Here is a 22,076-nt window from a genome sequence, read left to right on the forward strand (position 1 = left end):
AAGTTAAGTTAGCCGAACCGCACACGAATCAATTTCTTGTAATATTATGATGCCATAATACTTATTTGTATAAATTTTAATTTGTAATACTATTTACGTATACAGGTGGAGGCACTAAAGACGTCCCATGGTACCAATTCTTCAAACTGTGATCCTGAATAATTTTTAAATGTCTATAAGAAATATAACAAAAATTGTAGATTTTAACATGCGAGGTCTAGGATCACTGATTTTAGAATCAGTACTCTGAGCACTGACGTAAAACAAACGTTTATCTCTGTAATTATAATAGATATACATTTTTTTTTACCTTTTGGAAACTTCCTTGTGTTTGCATTTAATGAGTTCTTATAATAAAAATTGATATTTTTCATAGTTACAGAAACGAACGAATTTTTGTTCTAACTTTGGAACGTCTTACCGGGAAGATGCATACCAGCATTACAAAACAGTTCCATCTGAAATCTTGGTATTTGAAAACAATGTTATTTGAAAATTTCTTTATTTTATCCAAAAGGTACTTCTCTAAGGATTAGAAAGCCGTTACCAAAATTAAAATCCGTCTTCAAATAACGTTGATTTTTGAAAACTAAAATTTATAATGCAGTCGCTTTGTAATATCGGAGCAAACATGGCTCGGTATGTCGGCCCGTAAACACCTTTAGTCCAGTAAAATTAGGCAAAAAAAGTGAAAAATATCTACAAAAAATGCTTAATTGGATATTATTTGAGGGTTCTAAAGGATATGCTCTTGACTTTAGCTCTAGAGAATTAAAATCCGTAAATTTCGAACACCTAAGAGCCCTAAGGGGTGTGTTACGACGGTCATCTGAAAAGCGAGGGTAACTTAAAGAAATGGAAACATCTGAACTAATATTGACCGCAGAACATTCTTATTTTTTGGTTTTGTATGAAAAAGTATGCACTACAATTATATTGTTTGAAGCATTTTTTTGTAACTTTCTTATACTAAAAAATAATTAAACAAGAAAATAAAGTTGGTAGTAGTTTTGTTTTCTCCTTGTATCTTTTCCCTTGTTAGTTCGAATGTAAATAAATCCAAATAAGTTTCGTAGGGTACTAAATTCTTTACAATTTTTGCAATTCAAATATTTACATATGTCAACTATTGTTCACAGATAGACACATCAATAATATACTCTAAATCATAATAATATCGCTAATTATTAAGATGTCTATCTTTTAATAATAATTAATATACGTAAAATCTTCAATTATGAATACATTGTAGAGAATTTAATACTCTACAATACTATTGAAACTTTTTTTTATTCAAACCAACAAGGGAAAAGGTAATCAAAAAAACAAAGCTACCTCCAAATTTATTTAACTTTCTCTTTAATAACTTTGTATTATACAAAAGTTACAAAGAAATGCTTCAAGCAAAAATTGTAGTGCACAATTTTCTCTACAAAACTGATAAAAAATAGAATGCTTTACAGTCAATATTAGCAGAGGTATTTCCATTCTTTAAATTTAACCCTTTTTTTAGATGAGGGGCATAGTACACAGAGTTCAAACTTTACGGATTACAATTCTCTAGGACATATCTTTTAGAACTCAAAAATAAAATTCATTAAGGTATTTTATATAGGAATTTCTTCTAATTTGACTGGATTACCTGAATTTCATTGATTTTGCTTCTATATAAAATCAGAAATAGAGAGACCCTATTGACTAAAATACCTCGATTGTCAATTATTCGGAAACAGAATCAATGAAAATACACAATAGGAAGTTAATTTTATGTATGGTTTAGCTAATTTCACTCTGTACTGTAAAATGAAAATTGTTATACTACATTATACCTTAGCCACACACGAATTAATTTCCCACTGTGTACTACTATAATAGTATAGCCATATACAAATATACAATACGCAAAAGAATTTCTCATTATTTACGTTTGGGCTATTTAGGCGCAGAATGCTTGTTAATAAGGGAATGGCAGAGAACCGTTCGTAAGTGTTTCACAATTTCTGTAACAACGCGATCCAAGGCAGAGAAAATGTAATCCATACGGAACATAGCGATCCCTATCGCTTTACGGATTACATTTTATTTGCGTTGGATTACGCTCGTTACGGAAATCGTATGCGCTTACGGAGATTTCTCTGCCATCTCCTTTATCATTATTCGCTCCGTATATTTGAACACAAATATAATGAACTGAGAATATGTAAATGTATACGTATATATACGAAAAAAATCTAGCCGAAATAATAAGGGTGAGATTCACCAAGCCCGGCTTGGGGCTAGCCGGGCTAAACTCATACAGCTCATGTAACGGAAACTATACTACTTTAGCCCGAAAGTATTCCATATTAGCCCGGCTAGCCCTCAAGCCGGACTTGGTGAACCTCACCCTAAAAGATGGCTTCAGATTACGCTGATAGTATGCATATGCACTATACTATACATTCTTACTTCTGGTTTGTATTTAAACGCACGGAGCGAATACTGTACAGTGTGACTTATTTTAAATTTGCGTTCAATATCTCAAAAACTAATCACTTTATAAATAAATGCTTTAAAGAACAAGTTGATGGTTTATTACTACCATTTTAAGAAAAGCTTTACTTAAATCATGATAATTGATCATTCACGGATATAAATCGGTTTAAAAATTGGGACGGCCAAACTTGCTGTGTAAGTTACACGGTAGTGCTCGGCGGTATAGACATGTCATTATCTACTTTTATATATACTTGCGGTCGAGACACTACCCTGTCTCATGATATTAGGTAGAGGGGATATTAGTTCAATATGTACTATTCACTTCACTTTAGTTTTTCAATTAAAGTTCATAAAGATCATATACATTTTTTTTACGCGTCTATGTTTTATTGTATATTCTTTAAGTGACTTTAAAAATTTTCCAAAGTACCATATTGATATAACATCGAAATAAGAAATGAGCAGTCTCGGTAAAAACACTTACATAATCTTAATGTGACCTTTAATTTACTGCTCAAGGTCAAACTGATAGGACCAACCTATATCCTCTTCTAAGTCTGGATATCTCATCTCTAGTTCAAACCGCAGTTAAATTCAAAGTTGTTATAATTCGCGTAACATGAGCTATAGTACATTGATCCAAATTGCGCTTGAACCAGAGATGAGACACTGGGCTTAAGTTTTTATACTTACTCCAAACATTTTTTTATACATAATTATTTTTTAAGATATTTAATTGCAATAGTTAATATGAGACACTTCATGTAAGAAATTTATACAAGTAAAACGCTCACATTACTATACTGTACAAAAATTATACTAAAAAATTGAAGTATCATTAGCTAATAATTTTTTGATCTCCCAGTAAATTAGCTCCATAGGAGCGATACTAATTCCTTATGAGTATAATCACGTAGATTCTGTTGGGCTAATGAAAAGTGATGTCAAGGCAAAAACTAAAAATACTAATCCTCCAATGATAGTCACTATAAACAGAAAAAGAATAATAATTAAATATCTAAAATACTTAATATAAATTATATGATATAAATGCTGACTTGTACCAGTTCGAACAGAAATCCTCTGAGCAATAATTCTTCCACCTAATACAGCTAAGCCTGTACAAAATGAATGCCCTAAAATTCCTCCTATTATTACTCCATAAACATCCTAAAAAAGAATTTGCTTAGATATAATAAGCACTCAATAGAATCTACATGGAATTATCTAATTTACCTCACGAGCAGCAAGAATAATTGTGGTGAGCTGAGAGCGGTCCCCCCATTCAGCAAGAAAGGTGAGAGTAAAAGCTTGAAGATATATTCTCGACAGTAACCAGAATACACTTGTTTTTGTTGATTTTCTGATGACTCCAGTTTCAGGATCCTGGACAAGAGTGCTTACAACCTCCTTTTCATACTAAAAATGATATTGTTTATGTAATAATTGTCTCTAAAATTTCAAGAATAATTCAAAATAAATAATTTTAAGATATACTTAAAGTGTTTCATATTTAGGAAATCTATAAAAGAAAAGTATTAGCATACACATGCTGCTTATTAAATACCTCATCATCACGTTTTCTCAAATCTGTTTGTACCTCCTCCAGTTCTTCCTGAGCTTCTGCATTTGACATATAATAGCCATCCCTTAACATTTTTAATCCGAATAAAGCAAATAAAGCTGTTGATATGTAATACGTATAAGCTCGTGGTATAATGGTAGCTGCATAGCCAAATATTACTAAAATATGACAGTAAATTTTATTTAAAAAATTAATATGTGTGAATATTAAAACAAATTATTTTTATCACGTACCTGAAAGTATGGTCATGAGTGCTAATGCGCTAATAGCTCCAGTAAATACTGTAAGACGAGAATGTTTCATTGCCATAATTGCTGCAATGAAGAATGTTTTATCTCCTATTTCTGACACAACAATCACAGATAAAGAGGCAACAAAGGCATGCACAAAACCTAAATCATCTTTGGGTTGTTGCGAAGTTAACTCCATACTTCTCTGAAAGTATTAAAATCACAAGCTTTGAATTTACTTATCAATCCTTTAACGTTTGAAGTAACTAAGGTACTTACTATTGAGGTAACAGATAATTGAATTCTCTCATTTTCTTGTGGTTCATTTTCAGCGTTCACCAGCGATAAAAGGAAACAAAACCATGTTATCAATAATATGAAATTTTTAGATATAACGCTAAAGTAATTATTTTGCTCCATTGTGAATTTTATTCGTTGTGTACATATCACAACCTCGAAATTTCGGCACGTTTTACTCTTATCATTTATATTTTACCAGCTTTGTTTAAGTTTCTATCATACAAGATTACTAGGCCAATGACTGAACAATGCTTAAACGAAGTGTTGTTGATCAATCATAATTAATAATTATTGTAAGCAACCTTTCCGGAGTCTGATATATTAACCTTAAATATTTATACGAAATACTTAAATAATTTTTAATATTCAGAGAGCGAGTCTGAGCGAAATCGGTTTATTAAGTGTATTACAAGATTAATTTAGGCGCTCATATTTATGACGTTATAATCTCAGTTAAGATAATGGAATGCGATTAAAACAATTTTCTATGAGATGACGTTAGCATTCAGAGATTTTATATCTCCTTAAATCCATCAGCTAATTCCATTGATCCCAATTCCAACCCAATCCTATTGACTTGACTACAGGCGGTTGGCTGAGTTGGCTCACTTGGACTTTATGGTTGACTTGACTTGAATCACGGGTACGGCTCACGTGGCTCACCGCGCTTACTGCGCGCGGGTTGGGGTTGCGTTGCGCCCATTTGCACTGTTGGCAGTGATGTTAGTGATATCATAATTAACGCTTTTGTAGCTAAAACGCAATTATGTATCCTATGTAGATGACGTATGTGTATGTATGTACCTACAGGCTACAGTTAATATACCCTCCCTCTCCCCCCCCCCCCCCACTCTATTCAGCTTTTTTACTGTAAAAGCGCGAATTCTGGCATCACTGGTCACAGTCGTCACAGATGGATAAGTAGCCCCCACCTTATTCAACAATAGTCCCTTTAACCTATTTATTTTTCACCGATCTCTCCTTTACCAACTCATTTCCTTGCTTAAAAAGTAAGATGAAAAAGTTGCTTTTCAATTGAAAGGATATCTAGGCTAGAGAATAATAGTAAATACAACATAAAAACAAATTCGAATTAATCGGGCAAGGTTATAGAGTGAATATGTAAAGTTTAAATTTCACATGTAGTATATTAGGTTTTAATATACAGTATTTATTTTTTACAATTTATATGAAATGTATTTAAGAGGAAACGTAGGAGCTCGATATAATTTTTTTAAAAAGCTGTCATTTACGTCAATCGTTACACGAAACAGAAAAAATGGTATTAATTTATAATAATTAAACGAAATATGCGGCGAGTTGAGCCATCTTATCCTTAGGGGGACGAGGTTTTCCACGGCTTCGACCTTTCGTATTTCCTCGTCCTCGAGCTGCTACTGGTTTTGAGGCTACTGCCCGATGTTTTTCTACAAGAGGTACAAAAGCTGGTGTACAGAATACACAACCAGTCATGTCAGTTGCTTCATTAGGCAGCTTGCTTTTATCCTAAAAGTGGAAATTTTTTTGATACAATACTATTAAAGAATTATCTACAGATAAAAAATAAACTGTAATTATTTTTGCAATTCTCACAGAAGATAAAAGGATAAAAATTACCTGCTTATATTCTACAGCGACTAACTGAGCACCGCATTCGCAGACCTCGGTATCGACAGTTACCTTATGAGCATTTTCAAAGAAATGAATAATAACATCGCATCGGTTACATCCTAGTTTCCATTTTGGTGCTGCGGACGCATCGAGTACAAGAATTCCCGTATCACACTCCAAACAGCTACAAACTCCATTTGAATTCAATCCATGGGGACAAGTTGGATGTGTACAAGAGTTACAACCATTTATTCCTCTCTTCATATCCCTGAAAGGGGGATTGTTAAAACAATAAGGGCAAAAGGTATAGCTTTTTCCTTTGGCTCCCGTTGACCAGGATAATAGTTCAAAGTCATCTAATGGACACTTCAATTCCTTATATATTCGAATATTTCCATTTTGGGGCAGATTATAAGTTTCATTACAATGGGCACAGTGCAGCCTTGAAGGTTTCGTTTGAATGTACTTCATATATCTACGGCATTTGCCACACCTACATTATAAATAAATATTTTATTTTACATAATTTAATACTTAACCATATATTATGCAAACTTTTACCTAGAATGTGCTTTTCCAGAAGCTGACAGTAATGAGAAAGAAACTTCGAACAACTGATCCATAGCCTCTATATTTTGTACAAAATAATGAAATTTTTGTTTAAAAATTTCTACAGTATGTTTTAAAACAGCATGGAAATCTGCTTGTCCGAGAGCGATTAAATTCAATTGCTCTTCTACAGCTGATCTCATAGTTGGCAAAACTAGTTCAGGGTCTATCTGAAATAATTTTTATAGTCTAGTTAAAATATTTGTTAGATAATTTAAAAATAAACGTTATCTATACTTACTTTCTGATACCCGTGTACTAAAACAATACCGAGCGAAGTTGGTACAAGTTTTCTTCCTGAAGCAACAATTACATAATTTCTTAAACAAATATTATTTATGTGTACTGGAATCGAAGCATCTGTTCCAATTCCATGTTTTTCCATAAGTGAGATTAATTCAGCTTCCGTTAAATAATCTGGCGGTTGAGTGTAACATTCAATCAGTTTTGCCTAAAATTATTAAAATATAATTAAAATCAAAACATATAATAGATTAATGCAAATAATCATTCGATTAAACGTTTTACATGATTATTACTTCTTGTATATTAACTTTTTCCCCTATTGTAAATTTAGGAAGATTATCATTAGCTCCAAGTGCTTGCCAAGTAAGAATACTGGTATATCCAGGATCTAACAATGAGTGACCAACTGTGGTAAAAGTTTCCATTCCTACTTCAAATTTAATAGTGGTACTTAAATACCTGCAGTCACGCGCCAGCTATAATTAAATGCTTTTTAAATCTACTATTTTCCTTAAATTTATACATATAGGAGATTTAACGCAAAATCGGACACTATTTACGTTTGTCTCTTAGATTTTTTACTTTTTTTTTCTAAAAATTGATATCTCTTGAATGATGTAGAGAAAATATTTTAGAAGCAAATCTTCACCAGTACAAAAAAGAAACAAACGTTTTAAAAAATCCGAGATGCAAAAGCTACATACTGTTCGATCTAGCGTGGAATGCCCCATATATATATATATTATGTAACTGGTAAAAAATCTTTTTCTCACTGTAGCAATAAAATGCCTTGTAATATAATCATATATTTTCCATGAATCTCCATCTAACGAATTTCTCGAAGCAGTCTTCATAGGAGTAATGGGAGGATGATCCCCTGCATCATGGCCCTTTTTTGGTCGATTAATGCCATTACTTAAAATTTTACAAACTTCATCACCCCAATCACAACTACTTTTTTGCTGTTGTAACGTTGCTCTAAATAGGAAATTACAGGACAATTTAAAAGAAAATATTATGATATAGAAATATAATATGAAAAATATAGCTTACAGCAAATCAAAATTTTCAGGGTAAGAAGTAGTTTCAGTTCTAGGATAACTTATATATCCTTGAGTATAAAGTCGTTCAGCAATTTGCATTGCATGATGTGGACTAATTCCTAAACCAGAACTGGCAACCCTCATTAATTCTACTGTATTTAAAGCAATTGGTCTAGATTTAGTTTTTTCTGTGCTTTGAATAGTTGAAACACTGGATATTAAGAAAAAAATATTCAGAAAATAAGTTTTGAGCATTACAGCTTAATATAACTAGTCTTAGATTTACTTACAATGCATGATCATGCTCCTTAACATTATTTAGGAAAATGTTGGCAATTTCTTTATCAAAAGATCTGACTCGATTCCAATTTAAAGATAGATCCTGACCCTCAGGGTTTTTAACTGTGAGCTAAAAATAGTTTAATGCTACGATTAAATAATGATTTAACTTAATTAAAAATTAGATGTAAGATTAATAAAAAACAATACTTGTAAGACCCAATAAGGATCAGGTTTGAAAGTTTGAATTTCATCATGTCTTTGTACACAAAAGCCTAAAGTTGGAGTTTGGCAAGGTCCATATGATATAAGAGATACATCTAAATCACCATATTTACCCTGTAATATAAGTTTTTTGAAAAAATAAAAATATAAACTATATTTAAGACTTGGATATTTTCCAAATTTACCTGGAAGAATTTTGTTTGAAATCTTGTAAAAGCACACCCAATTCTTAAATCAAGTTCTTGACGAGCATCAACACTTTTAGCTTCATTTTCATTTGGTCTTGCGAGATTTAACATAGCATATTTTATGTCCTTTTCTGTAATAGCAGAAAATCGTGCCCTCCAAATATCCTAAAAAAAAATTTATCAGCAAGTCTAAATAATATGAAATATATGTCAATAGAAAAATATTACATTTGGATGTAGTAATTTGTTATAATTCATCCCTTGCTGCACACATTGTATAACTTCAAAACAAATGTTTTCACCTTCTTTATCGCAATCAAGCCATAAAACTAATGCATCGCAATGAGCTCCTTCCTTAGCAAGAAAGTATGGTATTTTGAGCTTGGGTGCAGCTTCTTTTTTTTCTGTCTGGCATGAAAACAGTTCTGCCTAAAATAAAAATTTTCCAAATGCATAAAATTAGAATGGAAAATTTCTATTGCACACATTAATTATTCCAATCTTACAGGATCCACTTTATCCCAATTATTGTATTTCCCTATGAAATCTAGAGTCATTACATGTCCACAAACGGATGTCATAGCAAAATTTACACTCTCAGACCTAAATTGCCCAGTCCACTCATGCACAGAGCAAGAACCATTTAATCCTTAAAAATTATAAATATTATTTATCAACATCCATAGAATAATACATAGGAAAGTTTTTCAAATTAAAATAGATATATCAAAATTTGACAATCAAAGCCAGGTTTACCTTTTCTAGAGGAGCATCTACCATTACTTAAAATATTAGCAAGAGACGCAGCCAAAGAGGGCTTCTCTGCTACCATTAATACTTTTTTCATTTTTGTACGATTTATTATTAAATATTTTAAATCTTCAATAGAAATCTACATATTATTCAAAATTCTTTTTCGTTCGATCAAGATAATCGGAGTAATCGGCGGCGATTGTTGGCACACACGGCTTATCCCGCTTATCCTGCTTCCTGCTGATTTTAACATTTCGACAAACGGTGATAAAGTGGTCGGTCCGGTCGGTCACTGTGATCAGAAGAACCTGTGTTCCTGTTGTACAACTTCCTGTTGCTGTTCTAGTAAGGCAAGTGCGGCACAACTACCGATAGGGGTCGGTAGTATGTATATACGCAGATTGCAGACAATGGGTTTGTGTTTTCACTGCACTATCGAACTGGTGCAATTAGTTGAAAAGACAAAAACATATACATATGTTTTTCTCCGCTCTAACTTATTGCACTAGTGCAGTAATACAGCGAAAAAGAACAGACCTAATTTCTGCGGTTTGATTTATCCGACCTGAAGTTATCGTTTTTCTGCGAAAATAGTTTTCTGCGATCTGCGTACCGACCCCGATAGGGCGACATTGCCGACAGTCGACATTGGTGCACAGTGCTGCTACTTGGTGGCAGTGCTGGCGCCTGGCGGACTGCAGTATCGGACTTTTCCTACTTTAACGTTCAATATGTATAACCTACTTTAAAAGGGAGTTTGTTTTTCGTCTAATTAGGACAGTTTCCTATTTTTGGCAAAGGTAAATTGTATGTATTACAGCAATATAATAATTGCAAAAATAACAAAGATAATTAGAAATTCTTCTATCGGTAAGTTTGAATCAGGTATTTTATTAAAAAAAATTAATAGATTGATACAGTTTCTAAAAGTTACCCTTTTAGGAGAGTATGTATAGAGGCATGTTTTCTGAAAATCCCGCCAAAATTAATCATTACATGATTAGTAGCGGTCTGTGAAAATTTGTATTAATATATTAGAAAGAAAAAGACATAACATCCGAAATCTTAATAGAAGAAAAATATTACACGTTTTTTCGTTTTACATATAATAAGAGATGGTCCTGTATCGATCGCTCTGACGTATTTCGCAAATTGACGCAATATGCTGTCATCTCCCCTTCCTCCGTAATGAATAGTAGTATGTACGTATGTACTAGTAGTGTCTCAGGTGTCCCTAGTAATGAGAGTCAAGAATAACAATCTAAAAACAAAATCCTATTAAAAAAAAGAATAGATTTTTTTTCAGGCAAGTTTGAGCCTGTTGCAAAAGCTTCTAGAACATTTGGGTTTATCTAGAACACAGCTGATCTATACAACGCCGCCAAAATTCGGTTTAACGCATTGAAACGGATTAAAATTTTTTTTTTTTTAACGACAATCGTCAGTGTGCCATTATTGGCATTTAATATGGCTTCATTTGGCAGAATTCATGGCAGAACCAATCATGATCTTGTACAACATTTAAAAAGTAAATAATAATTTATCATTACTAATAAAATAAATAGTTTTATATTGATCATTTCGGTTAAGCCTTTTTTTAATTATTAACTTGTTTCAGATGCACATATTATTAAGTCTGACAGAGTTTATCAAGCAATGATATCGGTAGACAGAGGAAAATATACTCATCCCAATCATGCGTACATAGACACACCTCAGGGCATTGGCTATGGAGCTACAATCAGTGCACCACACATGGTAATCATTTTTTCATTAGTAATAAACTAAATATTAATATTATTTTTAAATTTATTTTTTTTGGCAAATATGGATTAGACTAGGGGTTGGAAATTTGTATACATTTCAATTGTTTACTATAATCACTAATAAAGCTTTCCTGTTAGTGACTATAATACATAGCTGATAAGTGCAAGTATTTCTGAGCCTTAGATTAAACAATAAGGTTTATATTTTTTATTTAAAAAAAGTGGCATTTATAAATAAATTGATTAAAATACTAAAAGATTAAAAAATTAATTAAATGAGAAATACAAATGGAAAACGCATAGAAATTATTTAGCACGCCCATGCCTTGGAATTACTGGAGGATAAGCTGCATAGTGGAGCTAAGGCGCTAGATGTTGGTTCTGGATCTGGTTATTTAACAGCTTGCATGGCAAAGATGCTTGGACAAGATGGACTAGTAGTTGGCATTGAGCATATTCCTGAATTACAAGCTATAGCAACAGAAAATATCCAGCATGATAATCCTGAACTTCTTCGAAGTGGCAGAATTGAATTAATTGGTAATTATTAACTTTAGTTACACAAAATAATTGAATTATAATTTAGTACTCATTAATTTATTGTTACTTGTTAATTTTCAGTAGGGGATGGCAGATTAGGCTATCCAAAAAGAGCCCCTTATGATGCTATTCATGTTGGAGCAGCTGCTAAGGAAATACCTCAAGAAGTAACGTTTCCCCTTAATCTAATATAACTAACATATTTTTGTGAATTAATATTTATAATTTATTTTACAGCTAATACAGCAACTTGCTCCTGGAGGGCGTTTAATTATTCCAGTAGGTCGAGAATGTGCCGACCAAACGTTGATTCAGTTGGACAAGACAATGAATGGACAGGTGCAACAGAAGTCTTTAATGGGAGTGGTTTTTGTACCTCTAACAGATAAAGAGCGACAATATCGATCATGAGATTCATGCAGGCTCCAATAGGCGAGCCTTTCTTTTACTGAAAATTTGTTTCAGTGGTCAATATTTAATTAGCTATTTAATTCAAATATATTTATACTTGGCTTTATTTAAATCTTAGATGACTATTGATAAATTAATTATGATGTATGTGTAAAATTAATTAACTGTATTTTTGCGTTAAAATCAAACGTTTTTCATAACTGCTGTGTAACTTGTTTTGGAAAAATAAAATTATTATCAAGAGTTTCAGAGATTTAATATACATGCTCATAAAATTAATTAAGTCGTCAATATTTCAATCTTTGGCATACAACAAATGCAAAATGTGTATGTATGTGTATGCTTTAAGATGTATGTAGTTTAATATACAAATTCATTTTAGCATTTCTTCAAACATTGTTTAAATTAGTGAACTAATTGGAATTATATTTTTAATTTCACCTTTTATTTTCTATATCTTATGCAATTCAAATTGAAATTATGTATTTAATTTATCAATATATAAAATAAAAAATCTATTACAATAAATAAAAAAAAAGCTTTAAAAATTATGTCATTACTAAAATAGTAGTGCCATTTACAAGTTAAATAGCTTTAACCATAAACAGACTACATGTAGCACCAGCAATCAATCCCATTCCTAAGAATGCTCCCATCATTGATGAAGCAATTTCTTTTTCTTGAGGGTCAACAACCCTAAAAAACAATAATTATAAAGCCAATTATAAGCCAGCCATAAACGCTAGAACGGTGAGTGCAATGGATATTGGGCTAATAGATATAAATTAAAACAAAACAAAAATCGTGACCGTCGCCAATGCTGTGTAGTGGAAAAGCATACTATTTAAAATATACTTCTTAATTTTAAGTATTTTAACGACTTATAAGTGCACCGACACCCATAGCCTCCACAGTTCAGACGCCTATGAAGTTAATATAAAGCGTTACTTACATTGGAGCTAAAATGAAAGTAATATTGCACAAATAGCCGTTAGATACTGCAAATGCAATTGTAATCAAGATATAATATATATCATGATATATGTAAACTGGCAGGTGATGTCTTGGTTGTGCATTGCAGAATAGAAGAGCTGGTATAAAAAGTACTCTTAATGCACTTAAAAATATTACTAACCATGGTTTTCCTTTTGGCTATAAAAAATTTATTAATTGTATTGTTAAAATAATGTATTGTCTCACTAAGTTAGCTAATATAACTAACTTACTTTTTGAAAAATTCCACATAATACACGTCCAGCATAATCTCCTATACTGAATATTAAATATGTGACAACAGGTACAAAATAAATATCTGAAAACAAAATTTTCCTAAATATTTCTTACTATATAATATTTTTGCTTTATCAATAATACTAACCATTCCACGCATGACCTTTGCCTTTATTTTCGCTTTCAACCAAAACAGTAATAGCAGGATATACAGTAAGTGTTATAAAAAATACTAAAAAGATGCTAAATCCATAGTGCCAAATTCTTTGGACTATACGCGTATAAGACAACGCGTGCGGTTGAGCAAAATTCACATCATCGTAGCTGGACAAATCAGTTTCTAATCTTACTGGCTCCTTCTCTAACATATGATGTTTGAAAAATTCCTAAAAAATAATATTACATGCAGCATCTCAAATTGTAATTATTGTACCGTTCGATACAAGAGTCTATGTATTAGTATAATCCTTATTATCATTAGCATAAGTGACTTATCATATATCACAAGCCATATGGTGGCTATTTTTATTAATTCTAAAGAACATTTGTTTGACATGAATTAAAACTATGGAAAATTTGTATAAATACTTTCTTTAAATTTACCGATTTTTCTAACAGAATGTATGCTATTAGAGAAATTATAAGAACAAAATCTCCCACAATAAAATAGATTAAGCCGGAAAGCACAGGACTGGCACCTATCCAAAGAGAACAAATTTCTGTTAGAGCTGTAAAAATGCCACCTAAAGCTTGTCCACTTGACATTCCAGTAATATACTTTGGAGCAAAACATCCCATGATGCCCATTAGGCTACCTCCAAACATTGCACTAGCAGCTAAAAAAAACAATTTTTTATTTTCCATTAAATGTAATAATTTGTTGTATTTGGTCTTACCATTTACAATAGCTACAGTTGATAATGTAAAAATTAAAAACTGACTTTGACCTATAAAAATAAATTAGTTATTTCTCAAGTATTAATAAAGGTTAAAACACAAACTTACATTTGTCAGTATCTATTTTTACAAAGGCAGTTGTTATAATAAAAAATATTAGTATGATACACTGTGATCCTACCATTCTGGTCCTTAAAGATACTCTAGAAATTTAAATTTTGATAAAAACTGTTACATTCGTTTTTGATTAAGACATTACTAATTGAAATCACTTACTTTTTACTAATAAACGCATTAATAATTAAGAACATTGTGTTTGGCAGTGCACTAGCAACATTTAAATAAGAGGTAAAACTAACTTGCAATTCTGTTTTTCTCTCTACATTATCAATATGAGTATAATTTGCAGGATTTGTTGTATTTTCATGAATTTCTCTAAATTTGTACATCCAGTACTAAAAGGGAAACTACATTAAAAATTGTTTAAAATAAAATTTCAAAAATTAATATATTTATAACACATACATCATCTGCAGTTATAAAGAAGCTCCATGGGATTAAAGTATTTATGCCCAACAAGTAAAAAACTATTAATGCAGCATTATATCTAAAATCATGAAAGTACAAAAGTAATAAAAATGAATAGAAAAATTACAGTTGAGCAAGATTACCTGTCTCTTGGTACTGGAGGCTTTAAAAAAGGCTTTTTATCTGGTACTGTTACATTTGTATTATCAAATTCTGTTTCTGTATCATCCTCGGATTCACTATCACTTGTTTTAGATAATAAAGGTCTTCTATTGATTGAGTAATCCATTGTGAAATTTTGCGACTTCTAAAATTAAAAAATTAAAATATAAATTATATGTTATTAAGGAGATTTTATATTCACATAATTATGACACCAAATAATTTAAACAACATGTTCTTAACATAGCTTACATAAACTGTTTAAAAGATGCAAAATAAAAAGTTTTCTTGAACACAAAGCTTATATTTTATCACACCTATATGTATAAGAAATAACATGTCTAACCATGTCAATAGCACTGTAGTTAAGACCAACAACAAAACTCTTATAATAAAAATGAGCATATCCAGTGAATCACTTCTTCTGCCAGACCAAAGCTGTATTTGAATTGCCATGTGATTCTTTAAATGCTGGATATAATAACTGAATAACAGATAATACCCAGCATGTGCTTTAACAAAGCCTTTTAGTTGTATTGGTTTGGTAATACATATAATACTGTATATACTTACCTAGCTAGCAACGCTGAAACAGCTGAAACATCATGTTTAATCACGACGTTATATCCATATTTTGTACTCGAATTATTACTTTTGGTGATCAGATCAATGATCAGATTATGTGGAAACATAAAATGAAGACATTCAAACACCATGTCAAAATGATCGAAAACTCATATCGTGACATTTGTATGTACTCATGAATAGCCGTGAAGTTGTGAAACAGTTGGGCTATATGTTCAAATAATGTTCAATAGTTCGATATTTGATGTTATATTGTACAAAAAATATGAGTTCATAAGTTTGTTCGTTTATAATTACATTTTATACTGTATATGTAAGTATAGCTAGAGTATATACATATGAATACATACTCATATATACTCTACAATCTAAAGGTCTACATTACTCTACATTGTCTACAATGTGTATAATATATAATAGACAACATTTTCAAAACTTTTTGTCTGTCATTTGTTTCTTCTCTTCAAAGGAAGTGTGAAAATGCAAAAATTATAGAAAAGCAGATAAGAAATAAACAAAAAGCATATGAAAATGGCATACAGCTTGAATTGATTTAAACACTATATAGTTTACGTGACACGTATTATACCACGTTGAGTGTAAAAAAAATAAATGAATGGACCACGTGTTATATGACAGGAGGTTATGATGATAACAAAACATATATGTATGTATGTACGTATTTATGTAAGCTAGTTTATCTGTCTCTCTCACCAACTAACTACTGTCACTGTAGTGCATTGTAGTATTCACACGGTCTACACTAGTCCACACTGTCCACTGACATGATCGATGATTCGCTATTAAGTGTTAAATCGCTCCATAGAGTACAGACTATAGCTGAGCATATACATATGTAGATGTAATGAAAACATGTAACTCCATAAAAATTAGAGTTATCGATATTTTACATAGAGCCTTTCTGCGAACACAAATAATAGTAGAATGATTCGGAAGGTTCCTACTTAAAATTTTAAGCCTATTTTTTGGAAAGTTTATCTGCCGGACCCTATATTTATTATTCTAAGCTCCCAAATTCACCTGAAAAAAATGTATATAAATTAAACCTTAAATTATTCTTATAAAAGATTTGCTTCTTAAAAAATAATTAAAATACATAACTGTCAGAAATTGCCGTCAATATGACCATGTCATACATACGTTAATTTATTTGAAAGTTCTTTCCTATTATATTATTATCGATCATGCACATAGCATAATTTTTTCTTTCAATGTCTATATTTTATAGAGAATATATACAGTGTAAGTTAATAGCAAGCCATCTATAAATTTAAATTCAATTGTATTATATGTAATGAATTAAATAAATTTATGTAAGAAAGTACCTAGATTTTTGTTTTTATAGAGATGTTTTTTAAATTTTTGAAATATCCCGGTGAGGGACGGTGGGCACGGTTACGGTATAGGTAGTAAGATTAGTAAGTGAACAGTTGCGCTATCTGCAATATCTGCATGCTGCTAATGCGTGCAAATTGCAATATGTATGAATTTATTGCTGTTGCTAAAGAATTGGATCGGATCGGACTGAGTTGAGTGTGTAAAGCACTTTAATTTAAATTTAACACTTTTAAGCTAAATGAAAAACCACAGTTTGTTAGCTTAATATTTTCATAGAAAAATGTCTGTTTATGCAAATTGTTTTGTTCCAATTGAATATGCTTTACAAATGACCGATGATGTGTCAATGTTATATAATGACATTAAATTACTACAGATGCTACGCGCAAAGAATAAATTATTTGTTGACGATAAGGATATTATCAGTGCTTGAAGCCCAGGAGAAGCTCAGTTTATCTCAGATTCTCATAAAAAGGTTTGTAATATTTCTGACGTTCTTTCTTCTTTATTTCTTAACCTTAAATTATAGTAGTTTAGTCTTCTATTCCATAATTTGGTGTATGAAAGCAACGTAAAACCTTAATTATCATAGTTTTTACATAATAATCTTAGTAAAGGTAAAAATAATCGTATGTACATATATCAATAAAATTGAGTTTCCTTAAATTTACAATTGTACTGTAGAGTTATTTGTGGTAACGTCAAAGGAAAAAAATTATGGAGAACAAACATTGGAAGGTTTTGGTAACAGGGGGTGCTGGTTATATTGGCTCTCATACTGTATTGGAACTTATGCAGACAGGGTTTAAGGTGGTGGTTATAGACAACAATGTTAATGCTTATAAAGGTGAGAGTACTACTAAAATATATGATAACATTTTTTAAAGAAATTTTATATATTTTATATTGTAAATAATTTTACTTTACAGTTTTTAAAGCCGATAAACCAGAATCGCTTTTAAGAGTAGAGAAATTGGTCAACCAATCTGTTACGTTTAAAGAATGTGATATTACTCAAATAGATGAATTAAGAATTTTATTTAAAGAGGTAATTAACTGCTTAATATATATAACATTTCTCTTTAAAAGCTGATGTTTATAATTAATTTTATGGAGTCTTTGTAATCTTTTTTACAGCATATTTTTGATTGTGTTGTTCATTTTGCTGCTCTAAAAGCAGTTGGGGAATCATGCAAGATACCTTTAGAATATTACAAAATAAATGTTGGTGGTACAGTGAATTTATTAGAAGTAATGAAAGAAAATGGGATAAAGAGATTTATTTATTCTAGTAGTGCTACTGTATATGGAGTTCCAGAAAAATTGCCATTTATTGAAAGTATGAAAACAGGCAACTGTACTAATCCTTATGGAAAAACCAAATATATGGTTGAAGAAATTTTGAAAGACCTATGTCTTTCTGATAAGGTTTGTGATAGTTTCTTGATGTCATTTACTACAAAGAGATGCAATAATTAAATATTGTTCCACCATAGACATGGTCTGTCATTTCACTAAGATACTTTAATCCTGTTGGAGCACATCCTTCTGGACAAATTGGAGAAGATCCCAATGACATTCCAAATAATTTAATGCCATTTATTGCTCAAGTGTGCGTTGGAAAAAGAGAACTATTGTATGTTTATGGTAATGACTATGATACACCAGATGGTACAGGTATGAAAGATGTTGCAACTTTTTCTTTAAACTGTATTAGCTTGTAAAAAAAAAACAAAAATATTTCAGGGATAAGAGACTATATTCATATCATGGATTTAGCATGTGGCCACTCAAAAGCTATTACATATCAACAAACTAAACATTTAAGTGGATTTCAAGCAATAAATTTGGGAACAGGGAAAGGCTATTCAGTCTTAGATGTAATTCAAGCATTTGAAAAAGCTTCGAAAAAAAAAATACAGTACAACATTGTCGCACGTAGAGAAGGGGATATAGCGTCTAGCTACGCGGATCCTAGCTTTGCTAATAAAGAATTAAATTGGTTTGCTACAAAAACTTTAGATGATATGTGTATGTTTTATTGCTATAATAGACTATTTATCAAATTCAATAAATGAAGTACAATAAATTTTAATGATATTTATAGGTACTGATTCCTGGAGATGGCAACAAAATAATCCTAATGGTTATAAGCCTGTTAATTAATTTTAATGCTATACAAAAATTGCGTATTGCAGTAAATCAAGCCAAGGTGGTGTATAGTTACCAAAGTTATAACCAAAGCGCAAATAAACTTATGTGCATACCCTGAAAATATCTATGTATTAACAAAGTTTTATATGTTCCTTAATCCATTAAAAATGGATCATAATATTAAATGAATTTTTTATGGTACTGCATCATAAGCTAGATGATATGTTGTAATAAAAAAATATAATTAAATGTATTTTATAATATATATGTAAATTGTAGTCTATATAGCAGGGATACTTATAAATACATACTGTGCTATATGTACAATAAGTATTGTGCCATATACTTCAACCTGAAAATTTTATTATCTCATGATTTAATTAAAATAAAATATTATTATAATGTGAAGAAACTATTTTTAAACTCTTATTTCGCACATTACATGCATTGATCAATCAGAAGATTATACCTATTGTGCTCTTGCGGCTGATTTATGGCATTTCAAATTAGTATAACAATTTTTTTTAAACTTAATAAATCAATAATCGTTTATATTGCAAATGGAAGAAGCAATAAAAAGAAAATTGTTCAACGGTACAAAATTGGAGCGCATTACGCTTATATCGTCGAGTCAATGAACCACCTTGACTAATCTCCTAACTAGTTTTTAACGGTAAAAATTAGGTCGACTACGATGATTCCTCTATAGTCTTGAGAAAACTGATCCAGATTTTGTTTTAAACATGACTAGATAAAAAGAAAAACAATGATCAAAGAATATTTAGTTTAGGGCCCATTGTTAGGTAAAAATTGCAGTTCTTCCAGGCTCATTTCGCAGAGTCATTCAACGACCTTGACTGATTTCCTGACTGATCTTGAGTGGGAAAATGTAATATTAGGTGTTTATTGGTAGGTGGTTCGATCTGTATTTTTTCAATGGTAAAAAATGGGATTTGTCGAGCAATTGTGGGAAAAAGTATGCTGGTATCGGGGATGCGAGGAACATCGGTCGCCGGACTCTCGATTGGGCTCTGGGAGTCGTCAGTGAAAGGAAAGAGCCGGTCTAGAAACTCGCTTATTCCAACAAGCCCGAAGCAACAAGAGCCAGCAACCGAGCAGTCCCACTACGGACACCCGGTGTTCGGGACATTCTCCTCGCCCGTAGGTGGTGCTGCTGGCTTGTTAGTAGTGGTAACTGCCAGCTCCCATGCTCCACAACTTCTTGGAATCCCCGTTATGTCGGGTCCCTGGAGAAGGGCACGGTACACACCTCTACGGACATTTCTCTCTTCTAACCATACACACTCCATCCATCGGACGTTTTAAACCTCTCGCGTCTTCTCCTTCAAAATCCCATCCAAAACAAACTAATCCTTTTCCCCCTTTTATTCCCTTTGTCTTTGTCATTCATCCATATTGTTTTAACATCTTCGGTGCATTCATAAAAATACTTCATGCACGATAATATAACTGACAAATTAAGCACTACCGGTTTTTCGTCCCGCATTCCTTGCTTAGAAACTCATCGTGTGATTTCGTCAAGAAGTTTTTTCATCAGTTGCAACATCATCGAAATCTTGCAATTTTGAAGAGCAGTCGTGTGCAGGAATTTTGTATCTGTTTTTACTATCTATTATCTCGAGAAACCAGTTGGAATATAAATTGTTTGCATTGAAAGAAAAGAAAGTGTAGATAGTTGTGACATTTTTAATTGGTAATTCTACACGGGTTTGTTGTAGCCTGATTTTTGTGATTGAAAGAAGAAGACAAACAAGTTTTGTGAAAGAAAGTGAGGATGAACAGAAGTGGTTGTTAGTGAGATAGCACCTGGCTGTTTTGCTTCGTTCATCTCGTAGCAATGCTGACCTCGAGCGGATGCTGAACTCACGACCCATCTCACGACACTGGACGGCTTGGATGGTCACCTTCACGCATTGAACACGTGGAACACCTATTATACCATGATGTGAGACTTCCAAACTTTTGTTCTTCCTCTTTCCTTAATTTATTCTCATTCGTTCGTTTCACCAAATATCAAAATCGTATTCTCAAATCTCAACTTGGCATACACATCTCTTTTATTTCTACATTTCAGTCTTTAATGTCTCTGACATTATTACAAGCATATATATCTTTCGTAGGTATTAATCATTGCCTCTTTTCGCAAGTCCTGCAATTACTTTTCAGATCTTTCAGAAGCCATATAATTTTTTGCTCCTTTCTATCTCGCCAAATGAATAGCTATATTCGTGTCTAAAAGAAATAAAAGTTTTTTGTACCCTGAATAATCGCTTCAGAATAGGATATTACTTATTCTTATAATGTTTTCACCTGCGTTTTAAAAAAAACATCCATCACCTTCTGCTCTATAATTACTTTCCTTTATGTTTTACTGTTTGAAATCGCGTGATAAAATTGTTGCCTAAATTCGTTTTTGTCAAGCGTTGTTTTGGTAATAGCGAGCGTTCAAGCGAGCTTCGTGTAGATGAATTACAGGAATTGATGACCGACAATTTCAAGGAAAAATCTCGAGTATAAAAGAAACAGGATCTAAACAAGTTTTTCCTTGATTCTCTAACAATTTCTCTGCGAATCGCAAGGCTAGCGTAGACTTGGAAGTGAAAGCAAAGATAGAGATTATTTGTTCATAAGAAGGAATGTTTCGCATACAAAAATTATTATTCTACGTGAGAACGACGAATACGATCTTTCTCTCTCTCTCTCCTCTCGCTTTTACTCTAGGTATATCTCAGGTACAATATGAGTTTGAGTGCATTCCAAGAGCTATGCAGTTCGCAATTTATTCGAGCATCCGGTGTCGGAAGGGGAAATCACCGTTCAGTCATTACAAGGGCAGAAATAGGAATGAAAAGTATTGAAATGCCGTGGCAATGATA

General features: G+C 31.8%; 5 protein-coding genes across 7 annotated transcripts; 2 read left to right on the forward strand and 3 right to left on the reverse strand.

The window, feature by feature from the left end:
- Positions 1 to 1,322: 1,322 nt before the first annotated feature.
- LOC136782545 (putative divalent cation/proton antiporter TMEM165) lies at positions 1,323 to 5,377 on the reverse strand. 3 transcript variants are annotated; one of them, XM_066742048.1, is made up of 7 exons: positions 4,573 to 5,377; positions 4,456 to 4,498; positions 4,297 to 4,377; positions 4,046 to 4,221; positions 3,715 to 3,897; positions 3,543 to 3,648; positions 1,323 to 3,464 (listed from the first exon to the last, which is right to left on the reverse strand). In XM_066742048.1, the coding sequence occupies exons 1-7, from the start codon at positions 4,711 to 4,713 to the stop codon at positions 3,388 to 3,390; spliced, it is 807 nt and encodes a 268-aa protein (XP_066598145.1). In that variant the 5' UTR covers positions 4,714 to 5,377; the 3' UTR covers positions 1,323 to 3,387. The 3 variants fall into 3 exon arrangements, with proteins under 3 accessions (XP_066598145.1, XP_066598144.1, XP_066598143.1); XM_066742047.1 differs by having other exon boundaries at positions 1,331 to 3,464; positions 4,297 to 4,498; positions 4,573 to 4,919; positions 5,004 to 5,374; XM_066742046.1 differs by having other exon boundaries at positions 1,331 to 3,464; positions 4,297 to 4,498; positions 4,573 to 5,374.
- Positions 5,378 to 5,734: 357 nt separating this feature from the next.
- Positions 5,735 to 10,099, reverse strand: Top3beta (topoisomerase 3-beta). The gene is made up of 13 exons (XM_066741844.1): positions 9,551 to 10,099; positions 9,301 to 9,443; positions 9,023 to 9,223; positions 8,792 to 8,959; positions 8,592 to 8,720; positions 8,393 to 8,511; positions 8,113 to 8,313; positions 7,833 to 8,037; positions 7,353 to 7,535; positions 7,055 to 7,264; positions 6,766 to 6,983; positions 6,211 to 6,697; positions 5,735 to 6,099 (listed from the first exon to the last, which is right to left on the reverse strand). Exons 1-13 carry the CDS (start codon positions 9,639 to 9,641, stop codon positions 5,893 to 5,895), a joined length of 2,562 nt encoding a protein of 853 aa, XP_066597941.1. The 5' UTR covers positions 9,642 to 10,099; the 3' UTR covers positions 5,735 to 5,892.
- Positions 10,100 to 10,286: 187 nt separating this feature from the next.
- Positions 10,287 to 12,507, forward strand: Pcmt (Protein-L-isoaspartate (D-aspartate) O-methyltransferase). Its single transcript, XM_066741847.1, has 6 exons — positions 10,287 to 10,417; positions 10,490 to 11,075; positions 11,166 to 11,305; positions 11,628 to 11,853; positions 11,935 to 12,020; positions 12,091 to 12,507. The coding sequence occupies exons 2-6, from the start codon at positions 11,015 to 11,017 to the stop codon at positions 12,262 to 12,264; spliced, it is 687 nt and encodes a 228-aa protein (XP_066597944.1). The 5' UTR covers positions 10,287 to 10,417; positions 10,490 to 11,014; the 3' UTR covers positions 12,265 to 12,507.
- A 152-nt stretch (positions 12,508 to 12,659) lies between these two features.
- On the reverse strand, positions 12,660 to 17,151 carry Ent1 (Equilibrative nucleoside transporter 1). The gene is made up of 13 exons (XM_066741845.1): positions 17,013 to 17,151; positions 15,655 to 16,949; positions 15,428 to 15,565; positions 15,063 to 15,226; positions 14,917 to 14,998; positions 14,668 to 14,846; positions 14,500 to 14,594; positions 14,391 to 14,441; positions 14,098 to 14,330; positions 13,643 to 13,880; positions 13,491 to 13,576; positions 13,217 to 13,416; positions 12,660 to 12,960 (listed from the first exon to the last, which is right to left on the reverse strand). Exons 3-13 carry the CDS (start codon positions 15,428 to 15,430, stop codon positions 12,849 to 12,851), a joined length of 1,443 nt encoding a protein of 480 aa, XP_066597942.1. The 5' UTR covers positions 15,431 to 15,565; positions 15,655 to 16,949; positions 17,013 to 17,151; the 3' UTR covers positions 12,660 to 12,848.
- A 208-nt stretch (positions 17,152 to 17,359) lies between these two features.
- Positions 17,360 to 19,611, forward strand: Gale (UDP-galactose 4'-epimerase). Its single transcript, XM_066741846.1, has 7 exons — positions 17,360 to 17,500; positions 17,710 to 17,872; positions 17,955 to 18,073; positions 18,163 to 18,453; positions 18,522 to 18,702; positions 18,772 to 19,056; positions 19,133 to 19,611. Exons 2-7 carry the CDS (start codon positions 17,743 to 17,745, stop codon positions 19,189 to 19,191), a joined length of 1,065 nt encoding a protein of 354 aa, XP_066597943.1. The 5' UTR covers positions 17,360 to 17,500; positions 17,710 to 17,742; the 3' UTR covers positions 19,192 to 19,611.
- The last annotated feature ends 2,465 nt before the right edge of the window (positions 19,612 to 22,076 follow it).

This window comes from Prorops nasuta, unplaced genomic scaffold (assembly GCF_024137725.1).
Source record: "Prorops nasuta isolate Cenicafe-Biocafe unplaced genomic scaffold, Cenicafe_Pnas_1.2 PNAS00027, whole genome shotgun sequence".
Taxonomy (NCBI): domain Eukaryota; kingdom Metazoa; phylum Arthropoda; class Insecta; order Hymenoptera; family Bethylidae; genus Prorops; species Prorops nasuta.

Bases quoted from the DNA above. Each gene is read 5' to 3' on its own strand.
- Top3beta (XM_066741844.1), bottom strand. From the start codon at position 9,641: ATGAAAAAAGTATTAATGGTAGCAGAGAAGCCCTCTTTGGCTGCGTCT. The intron at 8,721-8,791 runs GTAAATTTGGAA...CTTATATTACAG, and splicing joins TTCAAACAAAATTCTTCCAG to GGTAAATATGGTGATTTAGA. The intron at 8,512-8,591 runs GTATTGTTTTTT...AACTATTTTTAG, and splicing joins ATCCTTATTGGGTCTTACAA to CTCACAGTTAAAAACCCTGA.
- Ent1 (XM_066741845.1), bottom strand. The intron at 14,999-15,062 runs GTAATCTTGCTC...TCATGATTTTAG, and splicing joins CCTCCAGTACCAAGAGACAG to ATATAATGCTGCATTAATAG. The intron at 14,442-14,499 runs GTAAGTTTGTGT...TTATTTTTATAG, and splicing joins AAAAATAGATACTGACAAAT to GTCAAAGTCAGTTTTTAATT.
- Gale (XM_066741846.1), top strand. From the start codon at position 17,743: ATGGAGAACAAACATTGGAAGGTTTTGGTAACAGGGGGTGCTGGTTAT. The intron at 17,873-17,954 runs GTGAGAGTACTA...TTTACTTTACAG, and splicing joins CAATGTTAATGCTTATAAAG to TTTTTAAAGCCGATAAACCA. The intron at 18,703-18,771 runs GTATGAAAGATG...AAAATATTTCAG, and splicing joins TGATACACCAGATGGTACAG to GGATAAGAGACTATATTCAT.
- Pcmt (XM_066741847.1), top strand. From the start codon at position 11,015: ATGGCTTCATTTGGCAGAATTCATGGCAGAACCAATCATGATCTTGTA. The intron at 11,306-11,627 runs GTAATCATTTTT...GAAATTATTTAG, and splicing joins CAATCAGTGCACCACACATG to CACGCCCATGCCTTGGAATT. The intron at 12,021-12,090 runs GTAACGTTTCCC...TTTATTTTACAG, and splicing joins CTAAGGAAATACCTCAAGAA to CTAATACAGCAACTTGCTCC.
- LOC136782545 (XM_066742047.1), bottom strand. From the start codon at position 4,713: ATGGAGCAAAATAATTACTTTAGCGTTATATCTAAAAATTTCATATTA. The intron at 3,898-4,045 runs GTATTTAATAAG...TATCATTTTTAG, and splicing joins TGAGAAAACGTGATGATGAG to TATGAAAAGGAGGTTGTAAG. The intron at 3,649-3,714 runs GTAAATTAGATA...ATTCTTTTTTAG, and splicing joins TTATTCTTGCTGCTCGTGAG to GATGTTTATGGAGTAATAAT.